Here is a 22901-nt window from a genome sequence, read left to right as displayed (position 1 = left end):
ACATTTAGCAATCTTTGTACAAACTTTCCCAAACTGGCAGCTCCAGGATGTTGTCTATCAAGACTGAAGATCTGTTGAAGCAGTTTGCAATCTCAGGTCTTTTCCTTTTGGGGGGATGTGGGACTCTTTGCTTGCCTTTTGGAATATAGCTTTGATTCAGTTGGTTTTTTTTCTGTCAGCATTTTGCTACCTGCCTCAAACAGACACACAGTAAAAACTTCACATTTCATATGGGTGGAAAGACTGTTTTGTCACACAGGGCCACATAAATTTCCTTCTTGTGTGGCCTGCTCCGAGGGCTGGAAGATATAAATCTAATCTAGGATTAGATATGAAGGTGGGCAGGGGAGCTCAAGTCAAGGTAGTACTTTGGTCATTGCTACAGGAGAATACAGTCCCATTCTGTGGTGGCAAGGTGTGTCTCTGAAGCATAAAATAAACAAACAAATGTAAAGAAAACCAATAAAATCAAATAAAAACAATCAAACAAACAAAACTCCAAAATAAAAGCAAGTGGAGAGAAGTTTTGGGGCTTGTTTTGGAGCTGCTTTGCTTCTTGGCTTATCACTGCTCCCCCTTTTCCTCTTCACTCAACCTAACCATCAGCTTGACCAAATGTGCTCCAAATAAAGAGGTAAAAAGCAGGAAATCATGCAGTAAGAAAGAGATTGACCCTTCCCTCCTCGTTACTCTGGGAATCCAGTGGTCAGACCAGTTTATCCAGCACAGTACACTGACATCTAAAAAAACCCCTTTGTAACCCTTCATTAGTTAAATTTGGTTTGATCCTCAGTCTCTGTGGTATCACCCCCACACAGCAGCAAGTGCGGATGGCACAAGAGTAGGAAGATGTGAGGAAGAAGCTGGCTTCTCTTTACCAGCCTCTGTGAGGTACAGCCCTGAGTGTGTTCTGCCTGAGATAACCACTGATGGGTACAAAAGACAGAGTTTTGGGAAAGACAGTTTGTAGGGAACTGTTGCCTGTCAGACAGATGCAGGCTAGGTTAAATCTCTTTCAAGGCTTATTTCCCCATTTTCACATCTTCAAGGATACCTCAAATCCTTTTCCTCCCAGTCTTACTAAGTATCTCAGAGGCACCTTCTGAGAAAGCATTTTCCTTGCAGATTGTGTCATGATGTGAAAGTGTCTGGTGTCCTCTAAAAAAATGTGTGTTTCCAACACAAATTCAACACTTTTCAGTCTGCTCCCAAACACCTGTCTGCCCTGATCTCCAAGAGCCGAGAAATCATTCAATAATTATTTGCTTTTCTATGCAGGGCCCTAAGAGGCAGGTTTTTAACCTGTGGGCTTGATGGTTTAATTAGGTCAGGACCTTTTGTGCTAAAAGGCTTTTCATTGTATGTTGTAAAAAATTTAAAGAGCTGCTTTGGAGGAACAAACTTCTGCAAGGTCCCCGGTTTGTGAAGTCAACCACCAAAGACGGTTTACAACTTTCTTTGCCGTTAAAACAGAACCAAATTTATACACACCACAGCCTTTGCTCAAGGCTTCTTTGTTCAATAAGAAAAGGGGGTGTGGGAGGTTGAGGGGGTGTGGGGGGGGAGTAGTTCTCTTGCTGTATTCCCAAGGGAATCCCACTAAGTTAAAGCGCGTTTTAATCTCTTGAGCCGGCAGCTTTATTAGTAAGCGTTTCCCAATCTTCAGGGAAATCTAATTTAACAAATAGATCAGAGCCACTTCAAACGCAGCTTTCAGTTGCTATCCACCGGGAGACAAACGGGGAGGAGGAAGTTTGTCAGAAAAGCCCTTCTCTGAGCCCAAGAGTGATTACCAGAGGTGTCTCCATCGACTGCCACCCACCTAAAGTCGATACTACTCAAATGAGTACGCCGGTGAGGACTATATAAGAGAAGCGCATGGACCTGGAGGGCGCATCCCCCCTCTCCGGGCGCAGCCACCGACCGCCCTGCTCCGCGCCCGGCGGAGCCTCCGCGGGAATACGGGCTCTGCGGTGACAACCGAGGACCGCTGTCCCCAGCCCGTACTGCCTCACCGAGCCTTGCCTCCGCTTGAAGGTAAGCAGCTGTCCTCCGGAGAGGATTTTGCCGTGGGGCGAGGGATGCCGCTACCCGTGCAGCGAAGGCGGATCGTTCCCCCTCTTACACTCCGGGTTTGCCGTGAGTCCCGGGAGGCAGAGCACGGAGCCGTCGGGGAGAGCCGGCTCCCGTGCGGCTTCTATTAACTCTTTCGCCCAAGAGGATTTTCAGAGGACGGCGAGTACGAAACAGTTTGCAAATAACAGAATTTCCCTCCCTCCCCCTTAATCCTGCCCGTAAGCTATAATTAGAATACCTTACTTAGGGGCATTAAGTGCAGCTCTCGAAGCCTCAGCTTCATGTAATTGTTTTTGCCCTTTACACCCCGATTTGCAGCAGTTCCCGCTGTAATTCGCCCCTAACTGAACTCCGACTACTTGCCCTCCCGTACGCTTTGCCCGACAGCCGGCGCGCAGCTCTGCCCCGGACGATGGCAGGGGACAGGGCGGACCACGGAGGGCTGCACGGCTCCACCGGCGGAGGGAGGGGAGCAATGGGGGAGAAAGGAGCAGAGCGCAAATATGCGCGGCGTGGTTAATGCCCTTCCCCTAATCCTGTCCATACGTGAGCCCTCTGGGGCGCCAGGCCAGCACAGCGAGGCTGCTCGGGGGCTGGCGGGGAGGGGACAGCCGGTGGCGGCCCGTCGGGTGTCCGTTCCGCGGGGCTGCTCTGGCCCGGGAGTGTGGGAGCGGCGGGCGGGTACGCACCGCCTCCGTGCCCGCGGGGGTGCCCCTGGGTACGGGATGGGGGCCGGGCGGGCGGGCTGCGGGCCGGGCCCGGCGCTGACAGCCTTCGCTCTCTGCCTCCTCCCAGCGCCGCAGAGATGCGAGGGGCGAAGAGACGCCAGGCGCTGCCCGCCATCGTGCTCCTGCTGCTTGCCTCAGCACCGCCGCCGCCGGGTGCCGAGGGCAGGGACGTGCCCGCCGCCGAAGCCGAGCGGGGAACGCTCCTCGACCTCCTCCTCCAAGCTCTGGGGGACGGCGACCGCCCGCTGCCGCCCCGCCCGCCGCGGAGGGACCGGGTGATCTCCCGGCGGTACAGCAGCGGCGGCGGTGCCCCGCCGACGGACCCCCGCTCCATCGCCGCTGCTCCCCGGCCACCCCCAGCCAGCGCCGCCGCGGCCCCGCCGCCGCCCCGGCTCTTCGCCCCTGCCCGCCACGGAGGTAAGAAGCACCGCGCTGGAAGCCCAGAGATGCAGCCCCCAGGGGGTCCCGTCCCTGACGGATCCTCCGCCGGGGCAGTCCGCTGAGGGCAGGAGGGAGCGAGTGGGAAGCGGGGAGCGGGATGCGCTGCGGGGTAACAGCTTTCGGGGAGATTCAGCCTTTGCTGAGGTCGAACTCTGCTAAGGGCAGAGCATCTCAGCCTCCCCGGCGGGAGTTCAGCTATGGGAGGTACCGGGGCACTCGGGAAGAAGAGGGGCACTCGGGCTTCAGCACCTTCTACTGGGACCACACTGGTCTGCAGTCCCGCTCTGGTCAAGCCTCTCAATCTTCCTGCGCTGCACCACTGGCAGTACCGAGGGAACACACTTTCTCCCCAAACTTAGGGCTGCTCTTCTGTTTTGCACGAAGAGGAAAGTTGACTAATCTGAAAGACAGATGTCTGGACTTCTTTCAACTTCCTCTTCAACTTGACTAGCTCCCATGTGAGGAGTTTTTCTAGTTTTGATGGGGTAGTGTGAGTGAGCCGGGCTGTGGTGGGCACAGGGCTTGGTTCACTTTTGGAGGATTCTCAGGCTAGCGCAGGTCAGGCTTGGCCTTGACAAGCAGAGGCAGTTCAGGGCCAAGCACAGCTGCCTGGTGATATTCAGACTATGCTTGGCCAGGAGACTGGGCAGTGGTTCACCTCTGCCACAGCTAGTTTTGATGCAGAGCCACACAGAATGTTTCCTGCTAGTGTGGAGACGCCTCAGGGGTTTGTGTAGGTCAGGATGGTGCAGTTCAGCACGAAAGTGATTACAGTGACTGTATTTTAGCTGTAGCCCACTAACTTTTTTGTGTTGTTGCCCACCAGAGACCGTACTGGAGAGAAACCAAGATAAGGGCAAGTAGGGAAATTTGGTTCCTTAGGAATTTATGTCCCTGGGGAGCGCCCTTGTGGCTGGTGGCTGGTAGTAGGTGAAGCTGAGATGCAGCCCTCCCCAAGTCACACTGCTAGACTTGCTCTTCTCTGCGTCCACTGGTCTGTTTTAAAGACAATTAAACCCCATTTCAGAAAGACTGGAAGTTGAGTGACAAGCTCAGAAGTTAGAAGCTGAATAAGAGTTTTTTAGGGCAGGCACTTGCACAGTGAGATCACTGCACAGTCTAAGGAAACAGGGCTGGAAAAGGACAAATCAAGTGAAAAAATAATGAATATTCTGGCATTACAAGTTTCTGCTGTGTGCTCTGCCCCAGGTACTGAGCAGTCCATCAGAAAGGAGTTGTGCTGTCCCACTGAACTTCCAGCTATTCCTACCTTTTCAGAGCTTTAGTCTCTGGTAGTTAATGAAAAGCCATCCCAAAACAGATTGTCCCAGATTTGCTTGTAGACTGGAAAAGATGCTGCTGGCAATCAACATGACGGGTCATGAGTGATCACTTACTGTGGCTTGAATTCTTTATTTGCTGTGAGCAAACCCCCAGTATACAACTTTTCCAGGAAACAATACCAAAGAGGTATTTTCCAGGCAGAACACATGAATCCTTACGTGTGTCCTCTTCTCAAGAGAGTGGTAAGAGAGAAGAGTCTAAACCCAAGATCAGTAGCTATTAGTGTCAGGTAGCTTGAGGAAAACAGTCTTTTGTGCACAAGAGCATCGCCCTTTTGAGATATTTACTCCCTAGCTAAATAGTTTTATTGAGCTATAAACCAAAGGTGTAAATATTTCATCATATTTATATTGCTTTGGAGTGGAATTTTATTGAATTCATTAGTATTATGCATAACAGGGCTTCATTTTCTATTCATCGCTGGTTTTAGTAGCTATATTGCATACAACAAGGAGCAGAGCTGCTGAGAAGGTCCTTAGAGAAATTCTCTGGTGTAGGTGCAGTGTCCTGTGGGCTGTTACAATGGTTGCTTCCTCTCCAGGTTAGAAAGGGCAGATCTACAGCTTAAATAATAAAGTTTTCACATTGGTTCACAGGTTTTTTGGGTAGCAAACATCAGGGGTGAGAATTAGTACCTGTTGTGATGCTGTGTGATTGTGGGGCTTTTTGGATAGACAGCTGTGACAAGGCTTTTCTTATAAGTCATTGTCCTTGTCCTGTAACTCCTGTCACCAACATGCTAACTGCAGCTTTTTGCTCCAGCTGGTAGCACCTGAGTGCCAGCTGAAGAGAATGGCTCAATCAGTCAGGAAAGGTGTTGTTCAGCTGAGCACTCAGCCAAGCATGTAAAACCAGTGCCACGTGTTTGTATTGTTCATTATTGCTGAAAATCAAACCCAAGTGTTTGATTGAACAGTGAGTTGAGCAGCTCAACTTGAAACAAAACCACCCAGAACAGTGCCATGTACAGTGCAGAGCAGGAAAGAAGCACAATTTGTGTGTTCTCTCTCTCTCTCCCTATCTATTTAGTTATTTTCTGAGGATCTATATTATCAATGAGCTGAGAACAGGAGGGTTGAAATGTCCATCCTCTCCTGTTCTTCTGTCTTTCCCTTGTTCTCAGGACCAGTTCCAGCTTTAATCTAACCACACAAAGAGTTAATTCAACTCACTCTGCTGTGCCACCACGCTCATCTTTTATTTTATTTGTCTGGGGGCTTGGTTAGCTGTTTGAATAGTGAGGAGACTTGGCCTGGAGTGCCCACTGGGTGAACTTTAGGAGCAGCACAAGGCAAGTGACTGAAGTACATGACCGGAGGTGAGGTTTGAGAGGGGAAGGAACCTCTCCTTTGATGCAGTGGAGACTTGCTCATTTACCTTAGGCCATAACAAATAAAGCACAGCATCACAGAGTGGCTTCAGTGAGGCTGGAAAAAGAAGAATGAGATGACAACTGTCAGACATCCTACACGTACCATTCATTTATAGATGCATAAAGAGGATGTAAAAGTGAGAGTGGTTGGTCTGTGATGCCCAATCTGAATGTGGCTTGCAGGTAATTTAAGGGCAGGTCCTGGGCTAAAGCTGTGTTATAGGAATAGCAACTGTGTTCTGTTTCATGCAAGATCATTGTGGGCATGGCAGGACTGAAATAAGATAGCCACCGAAACCTTCCCTGCCACGTTGGGGTAGTGAGCTGCAGTGACCTGTGTGGAAATGACTCTTTTGGTCTTTTTTCCCCCCTTAATCAGGGATGCATTCCATGTAGTGTGGTCCCTAGCTGTATGAAGAGTTGTACTGTGTATCTTGTAAGACCCAGAAAGACATCCACATATGCAATAAAGATACCAGTTTCACCATCACCTTAACTATCTTGACATCTTATCCCTTTTACCCTTGTTCATAAGTCATCTCACACAGACCTGTCCCTCTTTTTCTTGGTGAAGACCTCTCACACAGACCTGTCCCTCTTTTTCTTGGTGAAGACCTCTCACACAGACCTGTCCCTCTTTTTCTTGGTGAAGACCTCTCACACAGACCTGTCCCTCTTTTTCTTGGTGAAGTCATCTCACACAGACCTGTCCCTCTCTTTCTTGGTGGCCTGACTAATGAGAGCAGGCACTTACTGTGAAGCATTAATGCATTCCAACTAACCAAAAAGCAATCTTCATCTTTTGCTAGGATTCCTGGTAGGGTGTCACTAAAAATACAAGTAGTTCCTTTGAATTATTGTATCTAGTGGCACTAAATTTTCTGTCACAACATCCTTGACTTGCCTCCTTTCCATGAAGTTTCTGTGCTTGAGTAGGGGGTTTGGTGGGGTGGGTTTTTTTTTTTGCACTAAGAACTGTTTCATAAAGTTTTTAAACTTAGCTGTGAGGGCTTCTCAATGAGCAATCTTTTTCACAACTGTCCCTTGCTTCTGCTGCATAGCTTTGGTCAGGATTTTTGTTGTTGTGGTTTTTAAATGAAGGCCCCAAATATGTATTTTCATAAGGAGAGGATTCATCAGGTTATTTCTGAACGCTACGCTGGGGGAACTAGGATAGTTCACCATTCCTTTCAGATTTGCTTTGTTACCTTTATCCAAACACTTTCTGCAGGACCAAAATAGCTTTTGTGTAGTTAGATTCAAAGAAGTGTTGGGGAGAAACAGCCTGCATTAACCATCCTTTCCTTACATAGTCCCCACAAGAGCGGAGAAATGAGTTAGTTACACTTACAAGGAGCTGGGGGCTGAGATTTGTCTTTGTGCTTGAGAGGCTGGCAAGACGTTTTAAAACATTTTGATTAGTGATTTTTCAAGCCTGAAGGAATGAAGATAAATATTGCTCTCAATTTACCTCTATGGTCAAACTAGCCTCCTGAGCATATCTAATTCAGATTTAGAATAACATAGCAGAGAAGAGAATTTGCCTCTCAGACTTCAAGGTTAAACTCAAGAGTTCCATTTTATGCCAGAATTTCTTCCACATCAGCAGAGGAAAACTCTAAGCTGTCCCAGGACGTGGTGCTAATTTAACCATCATTCATAATGAGTTTGATTTGAAAGATATGTTTGGGGTTTATTTCAGTTTATGGTTGAATCCAACCCATGTAACCTCATGTAAAGCATAAGGAAAGTTTTTGCTCTTTTTACTCACTGAGCAAATCGCCTCCTAAGTGTCACGTTAGTTACAGATGGGAGTCTCTAATTCTGCCAGTCCTGCTGTGCCTAATACTAAACTACTTAAGTGAATGTAATTACTGATCTGGAATAAAAAAAGAGGGAGACCACTGAGGAATGTAAACCTTGTCTCTCGGAAATTAAAATGTATGGTGTGGCACAACACGGAGCTCTTTGTGGTCCTTCTGTCTCGTTCAATTGTTATTCTTATTCATAAAAGAGCTTTTTGTTGTGGTTTTTTATTGTGTTAATAGGAATTTCTGGGCATTCAGGAGGCTGAAAGGAAGATGAGAAGTAGCAAAAATGACATTGTCCAAAACCATGCTTACCAAAACAGACATTACGTCAGAAATCAGCCAAATAATGGATGGAATTGATTAAAAAAGAGAGAGATGATATTGCATTAAAAAATCAACACAAATGTCGTTGTCCTGTAGTAATTATTCCTGGTTGCACATCTGAAGTTTCTTTGAATAAGTTATTTTTGCAGTGTAGTTTGTGGGTAGGCTTTTCTGGAAGGGGAGGCTTCCTCTAGAAGCAGAATATATTTATCTATTCCAGGCAAATATATTCTGCTTTCAGAGGCTTAATATAATCCATATTCTAAACAGTTGGGGGACTTATTTTTCTCCGCTGTCATTGAGAAGGAAATGATAGGGAAATAATTCAGAACTCTCTCTCTATTCAAGATCTAGTAATGAAAAGAAAATGCCTTCTCATAATTTAACAACTGAACTAATCCTCAGCTATTATTCATCTCAGCAGAACATCTATATGGCAGCCTGCATGGAAGAAGGCAACTGGCTTGGGTACTGCAAGCAGTAAAGCTGCCATAGACAAACACACTGCCCAGCCAAATGGTTACTGTGGCAGGATCAGAGGGGCTGTGAGGGTCTTGCCACACCACGATGCAGAAATGCAAACAGACCCAATGAATCCAGTGGAAATAACCATTATCTCTGCTGGTGCCAAGATTAGGTGTCAGTTCTACTGGAAAAATAGAAGTAGGCCATAGAGATTTCATTTGGATGAGGAGAAAGATTTACTCTTTGTTAAATATATTGATAGCATTTTGATCTCAAAGTCATCCTCAGTTTTTCCTCGGTAAGTTCTCCTAAACAAGCTGATAGTGGCCAATTTTTAATGACACATCAACAGGTTTAGTTCTAATGAGTGCATATTTGTAGCTCCATTTGTATTTGGAAGTGTATTTTGCTTTTCCCACCATTTTTGCTGTTTTCAATGGAATGGTCCTTGACTATACCACCTTTCATTCAGGTCAGCTGTTATCATCAGCATTTCCTTCCAGATTATGTTACTCTCACACTGGTTCCCCAGTCTGTAAGGGGTCCATGATCTCAGTGCCTCAATTTGTGTGCTGGCTTTCTTAGCTTCTAATTTAATGAAGTCCCAGATTCTGCAGAGAGTGTATGCTCCTTCAGCCTTCAGTTCTGTGCAAGGGCTTGGGTCTGTCCTTGTGTCCAACTCCTTCATGGTTTTAGAAGTCTTTACGACCTGTAACCCTGCTGCTGCATTTCTTTCCTTGACAGTTTGAGTTTTCAGGTGCATTGTGCAATATGCTTTGTAGCAGCAATAGTGTGTACTTGGCAAACATGACTGCCAGGCAGCTAGGCCATGGAACAGGAGGCATCTGAAATGTGGGACAAGCCAGGAATTTCCCTTATCATGGTGGAGAATGTGAAGCCCATGGGCCAACCCTGCCAGCTAGTGAGTGAGCAGTGACAAAGCAGCCATTATGTAACTGCAATGAGGTTCATCAGAGCAGTCCTTCAAATGGCATGATGACACTGGCTCTCCAAGGGGCTCTACCTTCACTTCCATCAAAGACAGCACAAACTGGGGTGCTCAATACCTTATGTTGTTCTCTGTCCTGGCATGTGAAGGGGGAAACCCTGTGGAACTGCAGTACAGTGGGCAGCAAACATTTTGGATGTCAGTGTGCCACGCCAAGAGCAAGACTGAACATCAGCATCTAGCTATGCCTTGTTGTTGGGCTGTTGCATATAAAGTCAGTGACCTTTTCTTTATTCAGCATAAGGAGATGATCTGGTTTTTCTTTTAGTTCTATTTCATACTTTACATAAATTGCATGTAGCACGATGAGAGACACAGTCTCTAATGTGTGCAGTTCTAACCCCAGAAAAGTGAACGGTAGGATTAGGTCTTGAAGAAAAGATTGGACGTGGCACTTGGTGGCATGGTTTAGCTGATGCCATCGTGTTGGGTCACAGGCTGGCCTTGCTGATCTCAGAGGTCTTTTCCAGCCTCACTAATTCTGTGATTCTGTAATTTTCATGACATTGCACCAGCATTGGGCCTGAAGTGCCCCAGGGCTCTTCCAACATGCGGGGAAGTGAATAATAAATAAAACCAGAAATTCCATTTCAAGGTAGATCCAAGTACATGGAAGTGTAGCATGCACCTTGGCTTAGCCTCGCTTGGCCTTGAGCTTGTGAGCAATCTGGAGAGCCGAGATATTTTGCATTTTTCTTTTTGTTTGCTGTAGGCATGATTTGATTTTTTTTCAAACAAGAAAGAATGGCAGGTTTCTGATCTGTTGTGCCAGGTGTTAATCCGCCAGGGAAAGCCTCTGAGAGGTGGCAGAATGATAGTGCACAGGTGTAAGGCTTTGCAATGCATCTGTCATTTGGTAGAGAAGCTTTAACCTTGATTGCTCCACATCTGTATTTTAAATACCTAGGTATACAAGGAGGAAGACTTAAAAAGATGACAACTGTGCATACACATATGCATATTCATCTTCTAATTATTGATGTTTTGGGGCAATTAGGGGGGAAATGATATGGTGCTTCAGACCTACGTGTGACTTAAAAGTTACAAAGGTGGCTTATAAATGTAGGCTATGCTTTCCAAAGTGCTTAAACCAGCATTAAAGTCATGGCATAGTAGTAATCATTAGTGCAGGGTTAGGGTTAGGATTAGGGTTAGGGTTAGGGAGAACCTCATAATGAATGAGGGACCCTAGAAAGATGCACCCTGGAGGAAAATGGCCACCAGAAGGCTGCAAAGAGAAAGAGGAGGCTGGTTCCATGTCTAAAGTGTACTTAGTCGGATTGTTTTGTTCTTAAAGACCTCTCCAAGTGACCTTAAGGTAGGTTTTAAGTGAGGGAAAAATATCTCCCTTATTAACATTTCTGTTTTCAAGAGAGCTAAAATTTTCAGTGTTTTTCTTTTTCTTTATCTAGGGCATTTCAGTAAAGATAAAACAATAGAATTACTTAAAGCTAAGCAGACATAGTTTAGTAATTTGTAAGGCTTGTTTTAAAACACACCAAATACATGCACTTTTAAGAGCCACCTTAAATATCTTCTCTTTTTTCTTCAGTAAAAACATTCAGCTGATCTTGTACTGAAAAAAACCCCAATATATAAATATATATATAAAATAATTTGCTCCTTACATTTGGGGGCTCAAAATGAGGAAGATTATTAAAGCAGGCTGCTAGAAAGGAGCAGAATGCTTCCTGAGTGTGTCCACATATGAGCAGTGTCATGCAGGACAAGACATAGCCTTTAGGCTGGAAAAAGATGCAGTCTCTGGGACATGGCTTTGGTTGTGTTTCTTGCTTTGACACCTAAGCAATTTCATATTCCCTCTGCCCAGGAGACCACGACCAAAACTTAACTTTAGTGAGGAAAATGCCAAAATGAAGCTTGCAAAATGACAAGAAACCAGGAAAAGCTGCACAGGGGAAAGCATTTTGCTACAGAAAGTGCAGCTGATCTCCCGTGTTAGCCTCAGTTGATGGCTAGCTTTTTCTGTTCAGTTTAAGGATGAGTGCTTCATTTTGTCACTTGTGAACTGGAGGTTACTACTTCAGTGCAAGTCCCACAGGCTATTTATTAGTGTTTTGAGCATTTTTAGTGTCGGTCAATCGGCAAACAGTTGCTCCAGTGAGAGAATCAATTGAGTATTGATCACATACTGAGGGTACAATTCTTTATCTCGAGGATATAAACAAGATTTTACACATGAAGGATCCAAGCCCTTGATTGGTTAGTGGCCATTTTTACATTGTCCCATGTTTTATTGTGTCTGCTGGGCAAAAAGTCAGCCATGTGCGATGCTCCACTGATTTGAATAGGACAGTGCAGGAAGCTGTGTTTGTTTAATACAAGCTTTTAACATCAATGGAAAACAACGTCTGGGATTAGAAATTGTGACTGGTTTGGAATCTTACTATTTCATTTTTAAACAAAACATGAATCACAAAGGCAGAGCTTTGCATGCTATTTAAACTTTTTTGATACTCTTATGTTTTTTTAAAGCCTCTTTATCAATTGAAGTAAATTGGGCAGACTGCATTTTAGTGCAGGGTCTCTTACTACATGATTTGAAATCTTTTTCTTTGGATTGGGGGAAAAAAAGCCAACATTTAAAGTTGCATCAGGAAAGCATCTGTTGTTTCTTGCAGATTTTGGACAACTTCAGGAGTAACATGGTAAAAGTGTAATTAAGGCTTTGCTACTTAAATGATATTGTGTTAACTTGAGCCTGTGGAATAAAGGTGAAATGCAAAATGATAGCAAGGGGAATGTGATGGGTTTCAACAGAAGGAACCTTTGGAATGAAGTGTTAGGAAATGCATCCTCTTCAGTGGATGTGGCAGCACTGGATATATGCACTAGATTAGCAAAAGCCTTAAATCCCATTGGATTAAAATAGCTGAGGAGATAGCTGTGATGTTATTAATGTAATCGTGATATAGTAATTACTTCTTTCTTCTCTCTTAACTTGCCTAACGCCTGAGAGACTTCTCCTCTGTCACTGAAATGTTAATGCAAGGAATGTAGGAAAAACTAATTCTTTTTACACTGGACACAAATTTATGGCCAAAACATCCCAACAGGAGGATTTCTTGTGGTCTCCAGAGAAAATCTCTGGAGATTTCCATGAGATACATCAGGATGTGCATTCGTTTTCCTCTTTTTAATATAGTCTCATATTACACCTCCAACTGTCCCAGAATTAGAGCTATGTCCCAACACAAAGCCATCAACTTGTAAATATCCCCTTGAGAAGCTCTACTTCTGGAGGCCTTATAACTTTCCAGCAAAAGTGTCTTTATTTCTTCCTTAGTGAACATAGAAGAGATGCTTGCTACCTTTATGAATAAGAGGCAATAAAACATTGTTTTATGTTGAAGCTATTGCATGCTTCCTTCAGCATTTAAAACTTCTCTATTCAATAAAAAATAAACCCACACACATGCAATCATGAAGGCTTTGCAGGATTCTGGACACTATCAGAAGAAAGACAGTGGGAGCTGAAAACTTGAAAGGAGTGTTCAGAATTAAATTCCCTGGAGCTTACTGACAATGTTACACTCAGGAAGAAGGGAAAGGTTTTGGGAGGAGGCCTCACATGTGAGATATCTGAGGTCTCCAGAGAAATCTCCGGGAGAGAAAGCAATCTGAAGCAGGTTAATCACTCTCACTTTATGCTCTGGGCCTGAAGTTTGAGTGGACCTGTTGGTCATTACTAATTCAGCAAGATGCCCCACACAATTTGTGCTTTCCGTTATTATATGATCAAGTCCCAAGTTACATGTGAAGTTACTGTAGACAGAACTCCCCCTGTCAGTAACAAGACCTCAGGCAATTTTCAGACTTTCAGAAAAGGGATAACTACAAAATCAATAATTTCTGTAGGTAAAACCTGTGAAAGTACAGCAAACTTAACACCCAGATGTACTGCTCATGAACAGGGCAGCTCTGCATCACCCCCACGGTGAAGTCACTCCATGAGTGTGTACACGCTTCAGCTTCATGGGTCTACAGAGGATTCCTTAGTCAAGCTGCAATAAAGGCTTTCAGAATCCTTGAGACAGACCCAGACTGCACATTTATACTGAAGTCCACTCACCCAGAACTGAGCAGCACCTCCAGAAGAGCCTTGCTTCTCCATTACTTTTGTCTGGGGTAGCTATTCATTTCCTATCAGAGCAAGGAGTGAAACAAGGAGTAAATCTGGAGATTAAATATACTAACAAGATAAATGCTATCTTAGAATAGATAGAAAACCTCTTGAATATGGAGAGTAACAGTTCTTTCTCTCTGCAGTTACATTTTCCATCTCAGAGAACCAGAGTATTATAACAGTGAAGAGCAGTAGTTAAGAAACAGAGAAGAATTAAACTTCCTTGGTCCCATTGAAAGTTTCTTCTGGTTTTCAAGGCCAGTGCTCTCTGCTCAGCATATTTTGGCCCTGTGAAATGTATGGTTCTCATGTATTTCACACCTCCTTCTGATCCTCAAAGATAAGATATCCCGTATCAGTACATTTAAATAGATCACTGTGTTTGATGCACTTATATGTAACACTTAAATATTTTGGTCCCAATTATCATTGATAAGAAGTCTCCTTATGCAGCTGTGGTAGGGTAAAATCACCTTAGCCTGAGTATAAACATGGCATGGATTCACTGGGAGCACCTCTAAGATAGCAGTTGAGAATAAAGAATTTAGAAGGGAGAAACCATGGATTATTAATCTATGCTCAGAGTTCTGAATCTGTTTTAATTCAGAAAGAAATAGAAACATTTCTAAAATAAGCACAGGAAATGTAAAGTACAGTTAAACAGTGCCATTTGCACAGCAATCAACCTGGAGCCTATTCATCCTCCAAAAAGAGCAGGGTCTAATTAAGCTCTGGCAAACTCAATTCTTTTCCCTTTCACTCAGAGTTTGCCTGCGTTTGTCAGAGCTGAGCCTGGCTGCTACGCAGTTAAGCGCATGTCATCAGTTTTCATTCAGATGATTCAACTAGTTCATATATTGCCTTTGATATATTGCAGCTGTTCTTGTGTTTAATTTATGCAAATATTCCTGAATCTACATTTATTAGCAGCCATGGGGGCTAAAACAGAATACTTGCACAGAGTGCTGCGGAATTGCAAGAAGTGAATTTCCTCTTCACATCTATCAATGTGTGGTTGCTGCATCTCTCATTCTAAGGGCGATTCTGCCCTCAGTCAAGAGCTCTCCAATAACTTTCCAGGCATAATTTGGAGTCCCTGAATTCATCTGTTGGGTTATTTTAGTGATTTTTAAATAGCTGGTGGATGAATGGAAATTGTTATCTGCCACAGGGAAAAAAACACACACCCTAGGAAGAGAGGAAAAGATGGCTTCAGCAAATTCATGCCTTGAAGTTTGACCAGCCTTACCTATATGTATTAATTCTCAGTGAATTATCCTTTTATAGCCTAATCAACAATTAATGTTGTAATACATCTTTCCTCTTGGGAAGACTGAAGTGCATATTTGTGGCTCAGGATTCAAACCAGTGAGGGTTTCATAATGCCATGCATTTGCCCGAGGGATATCCTCGCCTGCTTGTTTGAATCTCTTATGGAAAAGAACCAAACAACTCTTTGGCATGAACCCATACATCAGGCCTGTAATTGTTCAGAGAGTCTTTCTTCTACTTTTCAAACTACATATGTGTTCCAGTCTTCCCTGTTCATGTCTCTGACAGAGGACTAAAGAAGGAAAGAGATTCTTCTGAACTATTCACATAGTGTTTACCTGTATGTGTGGTGCTGTTCAAGAGCCTCCCAGTGTAAAGCACAGTTGCTGATTTTGTTTGTTTGTTTGTTCACATTTCTTCTTCAAATGTAAATCTAGTCAGAATGTGTTCCTCCAGATCTATATCCATTCCACTTCTGTTTTCTAGAGTGATCAGTGATAGTAATAGCTGAAAAGTAACTGTATATACACCACCTCTGGCTTATTGCTTGATCCCACAGCATTTTCTGATGGAAGCAGGGATTTAAAGAGAGGAGGGAAAAAAACAGTAATAAAGAAAAGAAGAAATCCATGCTCCTTAATGTTCTTTTGCCAAACACATCTAAAGGTCTCCACAGGCAAGGATTAACTCATACAAATACGCTTTCGGAGCAGCTATTTAAGAATTATTAATAAACATCATTACAGCTGAGTTCCTTGTAAATATATCCTGTTATAATTTCATTATGGCTGGCTGAAGCCCTAGGAGAAGCCAATGTTTCAGCCTCTTTGTTCAAGCCTTAATGAATTATTGGAAAGTGGCTGATTAGGAAGCACTGAATCAAAAGGGGCTGCTGCATTCTGAATGTTCCTCTCTTTGATGTTGTTTACCTCCCAGGTTGATTCATTTCCTTCTCTAAAAATCTTCCTACACAAAGCTAGTTTGCATGTCTGGAAGTCAGATGTGTTAGGTAGGTATTTAATGAATGCTCTAAGTGTTCATTGAAGCTCACAACCTAGAACCAGATTCTGCCCAGGAGTGGGGCATAACTGGTCTGTAGCTAAAGGAGATATGATGAAAGAAGTGGCATGCTTAACTAGAAGTTTAGTTTCTTCCTAGACTAGACACACTTCTCCCTTTTTCCTATTTGGTGAATCTGCTTGCTTCCTGCTTCTGGATCAAATGCCTCTAGCTGTTCAAGGTAGAGTCTAGACAGCAGAAAGCACCTGCTTGTGACACTCAAGCCACTGCATGTTGCTGGGTAAGAGCTAGAGCCTACACTACGTGTCAGTATTTCCTAGAGCTTCCTTTTCTGGAGACTTCCATATTCTAGGTAATGAAACACTAGCACAGGCATAAGGGATTAGGATGTGACTGCATCTCTTCTGGAGCCTGGAGTCAGATCCTTGATGAATTCCTACACAATGTCAACATCTTCAAAGAGGCAGATGAAGTGTGAGTAGCTGCACAGTGGCTTAATGTTGTTCCACTGCTTCCCACAGCATGCTTACTGGGCAGTGCTTCTGAGAGGGTTCACATTTCACAGCAGTGACACACTGGGATGTTGCCTAAAGTGAACCCAAGCAAGAGCAGTGATACCTACATCCCGATTGTTTTGATCTCCATTAACCCAGCCTCATATAAAAATCTTTTCATTGAGTGCAACACCTAAAGTAATGCAAAAGCAGCAATCATCAACCACAAGCTTCCCCACTCAGGAATGATTTACAAATACTTATTAAACAATTGAACCTGTCTTCAGGGTGCCCTTAGCACAGCCTTTGCTGTCTTGGGGTGGAGAGAGGTTAAAAAAGTTGGCTTGCGGGCCATTATTTTTAAGGATGACCTTGCAATGTGATTAAATTCTTAAGCATGGACTGCACAGATAGGAATGGCTTCTAGTTTAAGGGTTCAAAGCTTCTGAGATGTCTCACTGGTAACGTGCCTTGGGCAGATCTCCAATTACATGTCTTCTGAAAACCCAAAGGAGGAGCATCATAGTGGATTGTGTTTTCACTTCATGGGATCACAGGCTGTTAGGGGTTGGAAGGGACCTTCAATAATTATTAAGTCCAAGCCTGCTGCCAGAGCAGGACCATAGAGTCCAGCACAGGCCACACAGGAACACATCCAGATGGGTTTTGAAAGTCTCCAGAAAAGAAGACTCCACAACCTCTCTGGGCAGCCTGTGACCCTCACAGTAAAGAAGTTCCTCCTCATGTTGAGCTGGAACCTCCTGTGCTGGAGTTTATATCCATTGCCCCTTGTCCTATCACAGGGTGCAGCTGAGCAGAGCCTGTCCCCTCCCTCTTGACCCCCAGCCCTCAGATATTTATAAACATTTATTAAATCCCCTCTCAGTCTTCTCCTCTCCAGACTAAAAAGCCTCAGGGTTCTCGTCTCCTCCTCACAGGGCAGTGCTCCAGTCCCTCAATCATCCTGGTGTTGTCTGATGGTATCCAGTGAAGAAATTCACTCTTGCAGAAGTTATTTTTTTTTGGTTGTTAAGATTTATTTTGATCTGAAAAGCACCACCAAGCAAAATGACAGTGATGGAAAGATTTCATTGTAATAGCCACCATTGTGCTTTATTTTATGAAGTATGGATGGGTTTGTTCTTTTTGCATGGAGGCAAAGCAAACCATGAACTGCAATTGTACATTAGGAAAAATGTATGGAAAATAAAGTTATTTTAGAATGTCCTTCTTTCACCTCCCCTTTCCCACCGTATCTGCCCCTTTTCCACTCCCTTTTCCCCCTCAAACCCAGAGCACCTGGGCTCTATTGGAGTCTCCTCCCACCCCAGGTGTGGCCACTTTGCCCTCCCCACCCACTCCTCTTTTTAATTCCCCCCAGGAAAGGCAGCTGCCCTAAGCTGAGCCCATCTGGGCTGAGGATCCTCCTCTCATCACTGGTGAGTCCTCATGGTGCACACTGGGTGATGGTGGTGGTGACAACAAAGGCCGGGGGGCCTGGTGGCCCCCCGGTTAGTTAGGAAGAAACTTGATGACAATTTTAATATCACCCATGGGTTCTGGCTGGGCTTCCTTACTGGGGCTGAGCTCCTCTGTCTTATCTTGGCTGGTTGAGGGTCTTGTCCCTGGCTCTGGGATAGGAGCAGGAGTGGTGGTGGAGGAGCATGAGCTGTTTAGGCAGCATGGAGGATGGTGTAGAGGCAGCAGGGGCTGATTTGGGAAGGTGAAGTGGGGTGGTGTAAGTTCAGTTGCAATAGCCTCTGGATTATTTAAAGTTAACCAGATAGCTTTAGTTTGAAGAGGGAAGTATAGAGGCTGAGGCTGTTTGAGGCACAGTAACAAGGTCTGTAGCCAGTCCTATTTGCCATAAGAAGATGTTGAAGGTTCAGAGGGTGCAGATGAGAAGTAAATAAGGCGAAAGCTGGCTTTGCCAGACAGGTAAAGACTTACTCACGCTGGGAGAATCTCCAGCTGGGAAAATCCGTGGCTGTTAGAGCCTTTGTGCCACCAGAATAGAAAAAAGAGTTGGCTCAGAGCAGAGAATCTGGCTCAAAGAACTTTAAATAAATATCAGATGTCAGAGCTGTGACTTAATTGTTTAGCTAAGTAGATCATGTGAATTACACACAGACTGCGGACCTGCTTTTGCTACTATTGAAATCAAGGAGAGCAGAATCAGGCCATGCTCTCCATCCAGTCTCTTTCTGCCCTCAAAACTGTGTTATTTGAGAGTATGACATCTAGAATAATTTCTGGTACCACTTGGGAAGCCAGAGAGCTGCTAGTACACAACTGCTTTGTGTTTTGTGACAATAGGCACAAGCTAAGGCTTCAAACAGAGTGCATTTCCTTAGCTGCTGTTGGCTTTTATTTCAGAATTGATATTCAGTCAATGGCTTCTGTTCATGGAATTTGGAGCTCCAGGTATCAGACATTGTTTTCTGACAGAAGCCAGCTTCCAAGAGATACATCAGGATGTGCACTTGTTTTCCTCTTTTTAATATAATCTCGGATTACACCTCCACCTGTCCCAGAACTAGAGCTATGTCCCAACACAAAGCCATTAACTTGTAATTATCCCCTGGAGAAGCTCTACTTCTTATAACTTTCTAGCAAGTGTCTTTATTTCTTCCTTAATGAACATAGAAGAGATGCTTGCTACCTCTATGAATAAGAGGCAATAAAACACTGGGGTTTTTTATGTTGAACCTATTTCATGCTTCTTTTAGCATTTAAAACTTCTCTATTCAATATAAACCCCCCAAACACGTGTAATCATGAAGGCTTTGCAAGATTCTGGGCGCACTCAGAAGAAAGACAGCGGGAGCTGAAAACTTGAAAGAAATGTTCAGTTGTAACCAGAATTAAATTCCCTGGAGCTCACAGGCGATGCTACATTCAGGAAGAAGGGCAAGGTTCTGGGAGGAGGCCTCACATGTGAGACTTCTGTTACCTGATTCAGAGCCTTCACATAGTTGTCAGGGTGAGATATTGGTAGACAGGTGACAGAAAGAAAAATGGGAAGATCTGCAGCCAGTGTGCAGACTGACATGTATTTGTACAAATTGTGGCTGGATGATGGATGACTCTGGGTACAGCAGGTAACTGATGACATTAGGAGCGAAGGGAGGGCAGACAAATTATTTAAGTATTGTATTTCTGGACGTACTTGGAAGGTGCTGTGGGAAATAGTCTGATTTAGATAGGGCAGCTTTCAGGTGCTGGATTGTGAATCCACACCACAGGGGACATTAGAGACTTGCAAGCATCTCTGCTCCTGCCCAGCCAGGATTCAGCCTCTCCAGGCTTAGCATGACAACATCAGTTCTACATTATTCTAACTAGCACAAGGTGAATTTTCTTGTGTTGAAAAATGAAAGTACAGTGCCTGAGTACTCAGCAAGCAATTACTTTTCCCTTCACAAATGATGAGTTAAGCAAAGAAAAATCGAAGTGTAAGAGGAAGAGGAGGAACATAACATTGCCAGTGTTGAAAAGCCTGAATAGTTCACAGCAGGCAACACTGTCCTCCCCACCCCTTGCCTGCCACTTCAGACATGATTAAATGCTGCTTCTGTAGCCTGAGCGAGTTAGCTTCCTCCAGCCTCAGGTTATGTCCTTCCCACAGTTCAGTGCCCAGGCTCAGAGGAGCCAACTCTAGGGATAATCTGTTGCCCTTAAGAGGGTGTTGAACTAGAGGCTGGCAACCCCTTCCAGGCTGTAAATAGTCATTGCTCTGCCGAGGTAGGAAGGCCTCCCTGGAATTACTGTTCGTGCTGTTAGTTCTCTTCATAGCAACGACTGCTGCTAACTATTCCTGTCACTGCGCTCGCAGTTCCTCAGAGGATAGCCATCGCCAGGAGGCCAAGGGAGCATGAGGAAGGGGAGAAGGCAAAGTGCAATGGCTGGGCAAGAGTAGGGCATGGGCAGAGAAGTGTAGTGGAAGTGGCTGGCTGGCTCCTTCCCATGGATGTGAACAGATCTTTATCATCCTCCCATGACTGCAAGTCAACCTTTGCTACTGCTGAGGGACTTCAGTTAAAAATACATTTCATCCATAGCTTCAGAAGAGTAGATCTGGGTATGGATGAAGGTAGGAATGATAAGTAGGTGGCCTTCTCCTGTGTCTGGTGTGTTCTGTGTAGCGCTCCAAGTGATGCAAAATGAATACCAAATGCTTCTGTGCCTGTTTCTCCTGCTTTTGCTCTCTTCTGGAGAAGTGCCTTTGTGCTGTCACAGGTGCCTTCACTCTGGTACATCACAGTGATGTGGCTCACAGGGAATGAGAAACTGAGACAACATGAGCAATTCTGGTATCTCAAAGATGATCCCTGTAAGTTCAAGCAAGAATGCTGGCTTATAAAGGGAAAGAAATTCTGTATCCTTTCCAAGTAGCTTTATGATAAAATGGAACAGAGCAAACTCAAACGAGGTTCATAGGTGGTTTGATTTTGTGAAAGCTTTTGCTGAAGGACTGGTTTTTAATGGAAAATCCTAGAAATTAAAGCTTGTCTCAGAGGGCTTTGTGACACTTCACTTGCACAAAAGAAGGGAGGTCTCCCGCAGACTGTGCTTGAGAGGGGCTATATTGGCAGTAGTGCCATGCTGCTAGCTGTGGTAGCACAGGAGCTTTGGCCTGGCTGCTCTGCTTTCACTAGTAGAAAGGTACAAGGATTATGTGAAGAGGACAAACATCACTTTCATTCACTCCCTATCACAAATGAATGGAGAGAAAACAGCAGCAGTGAAGAAAACAGAACACAAATGAGCTCATAACACCTTCTGAGGTGATTCAGAAAGAGAAACTTGAAAAACAAGTAGACTATTTCAAAGTCATCTGTCTCACGAGACACACTAAAGTTTAGTTACTTCTCATGAAAACAGTGTTTTGTGGCCTGAAACATCCAAAAGGGGACCAGCTGAAGGATATTCTTTTCAGAACCCTCAGCTGAATCAGTAGTCTGTTACTTATGGATTTATCCTGTGCTAGAAACGTGGCAAGGAATGTGAGATGTTCAATTTCTAACCTTGTGTGCTCCCTTGTAATGTGACAATAAATAAATTGAATTAGTTCAGGAATGAACACTATTCAATTATTTGTAGTAAACAAACAATGAAGGAATTAGCCATAAAACACTGTAGCAACCAGATGGATTTCTTCTCAGGATGAAAAAAGGCATCTTTTACGTGGGTCATCATCATATATTTCCAAGTGAAGTTAAGAGTTAGCATTTTAATCCAAAGAACAACAGAGGAGTAGTAGGGATTCCAGAAGGTCCTCCCTCTTGGATGTCCATAGACCATGACCCAACAGCACACAGAACATAACTGTTATACAGTTATTTGTTGCTTTAAAGCTAGTATTTCACACTTATAAATCCAGTAAGTTTATGCCATATGATTCTTAAATCCAGCCATCTGCTATTTCAGGCAGCACATCCTAGAACCTTGTTCATAACCTCTTCCAAGAACTGGAATGTGCCTAGCTAATATAAAACTTGTCTTGCCCATTTACCAGTTGGCAGAGATAAGTAACTACCCCTTTCTTCTTAAAGAAAGATCCAAGTTACATTAGCCTTGCTTTTTGGTGTTACTATTTGTTTGGTTATTGTATGTAGAGCATCTTCCATACTATTTACAACAGAGTGTTGCTAAAGCTTCTTGCCCCATTGCTCAGGTGAAGGCTATAACTCCAGTTGAACTCAGGTGTCTCAAGTTAGTCTTTCTATGGTACCCACATGAAGATCTCTGTAAGAACAGTGCAGCTCAAAAAGGGTTGGGTGCAAAACCCCTCCTGGAACTCCCTTGCAATTATAATGGGGTGGTGATGACTGTGAGGAGAGTTGGACTGGGTTTTTCTCTTTTGTTGCATCTAGTGCTCTTGCCAGTGATAAAGCTTGTCAATCATAATGAAACCTATCCCTCTTAGACTTTCCCTTTGAGGGAATCATACTCTTCTACTTCTAAATTGACTGATGTCACAGCTTGTGTTATTGCTCTGATTCCTGATGAAAATTACAGAATTAATACTTTTTAAAATATATAACACCAGAAAGTGTATTTAAAACTGAAGTTGGGAGAATTTGAGGGTTCTTAACATTCAAAAAGGAGTGGTGGTCACCATGCTGACATGAGAACAAGATGGGTAGAATGAATGTCAGGGCAAGCAAACGTTAACTTCCTAGTTTAAGTATCCTCAGAAGCACTGTTTCAAACCTGGGCAAGTAAATAAACATGGAAGTGTTTATTTGACATGGGAGCAGAACCAGCATTTTAAGACTTGACTAATGAGCCACAATCCTATATCACAAAGTGCAGTCCAAATATTCCCCATAAATAAAGTTGAAGTACCAAACAAAGCTTTTATGGTGAGCAAATAAATCCACAGAGATTAGAAT

At 44.0% G+C, this 22901-nt stretch overlaps 1 protein-coding gene across 1 annotated transcript in view; it reads left to right on the top strand.

The window, feature by feature from the left end:
- Positions 1-1785: 1785 nt before the first annotated feature.
- Positions 1786-22901, top strand: part of ALKAL1 (ALK and LTK ligand 1) — a 36625-nt gene continuing 15509 nt past the window's right edge. The window contains exons 1-2 of the mRNA XM_068166731.1: positions 1786-2037; positions 2872-3221. Of these exons, the coding sequence (XP_068022832.1) occupies positions 2882-3221 (340 nt within the window). The 5' untranslated portion in view covers positions 1786-2037; positions 2872-2881. The remainder of the gene's footprint in view (positions 2038-2871; positions 3222-22901) is intronic.

The sequence above is a fragment of the Melanerpes formicivorus genome, unplaced genomic scaffold, assembly GCF_026170545.1.
Source record: "Melanerpes formicivorus ecotype bairdi unplaced genomic scaffold, bMelFor1.0.p_v2 SCAF_105, whole genome shotgun sequence".
Lineage (NCBI taxonomy): Eukaryota > Metazoa > Chordata > Aves > Piciformes > Picidae > Melanerpes > Melanerpes formicivorus.
This window is presented reverse-complemented; position numbering and strand designations above follow the sequence as displayed.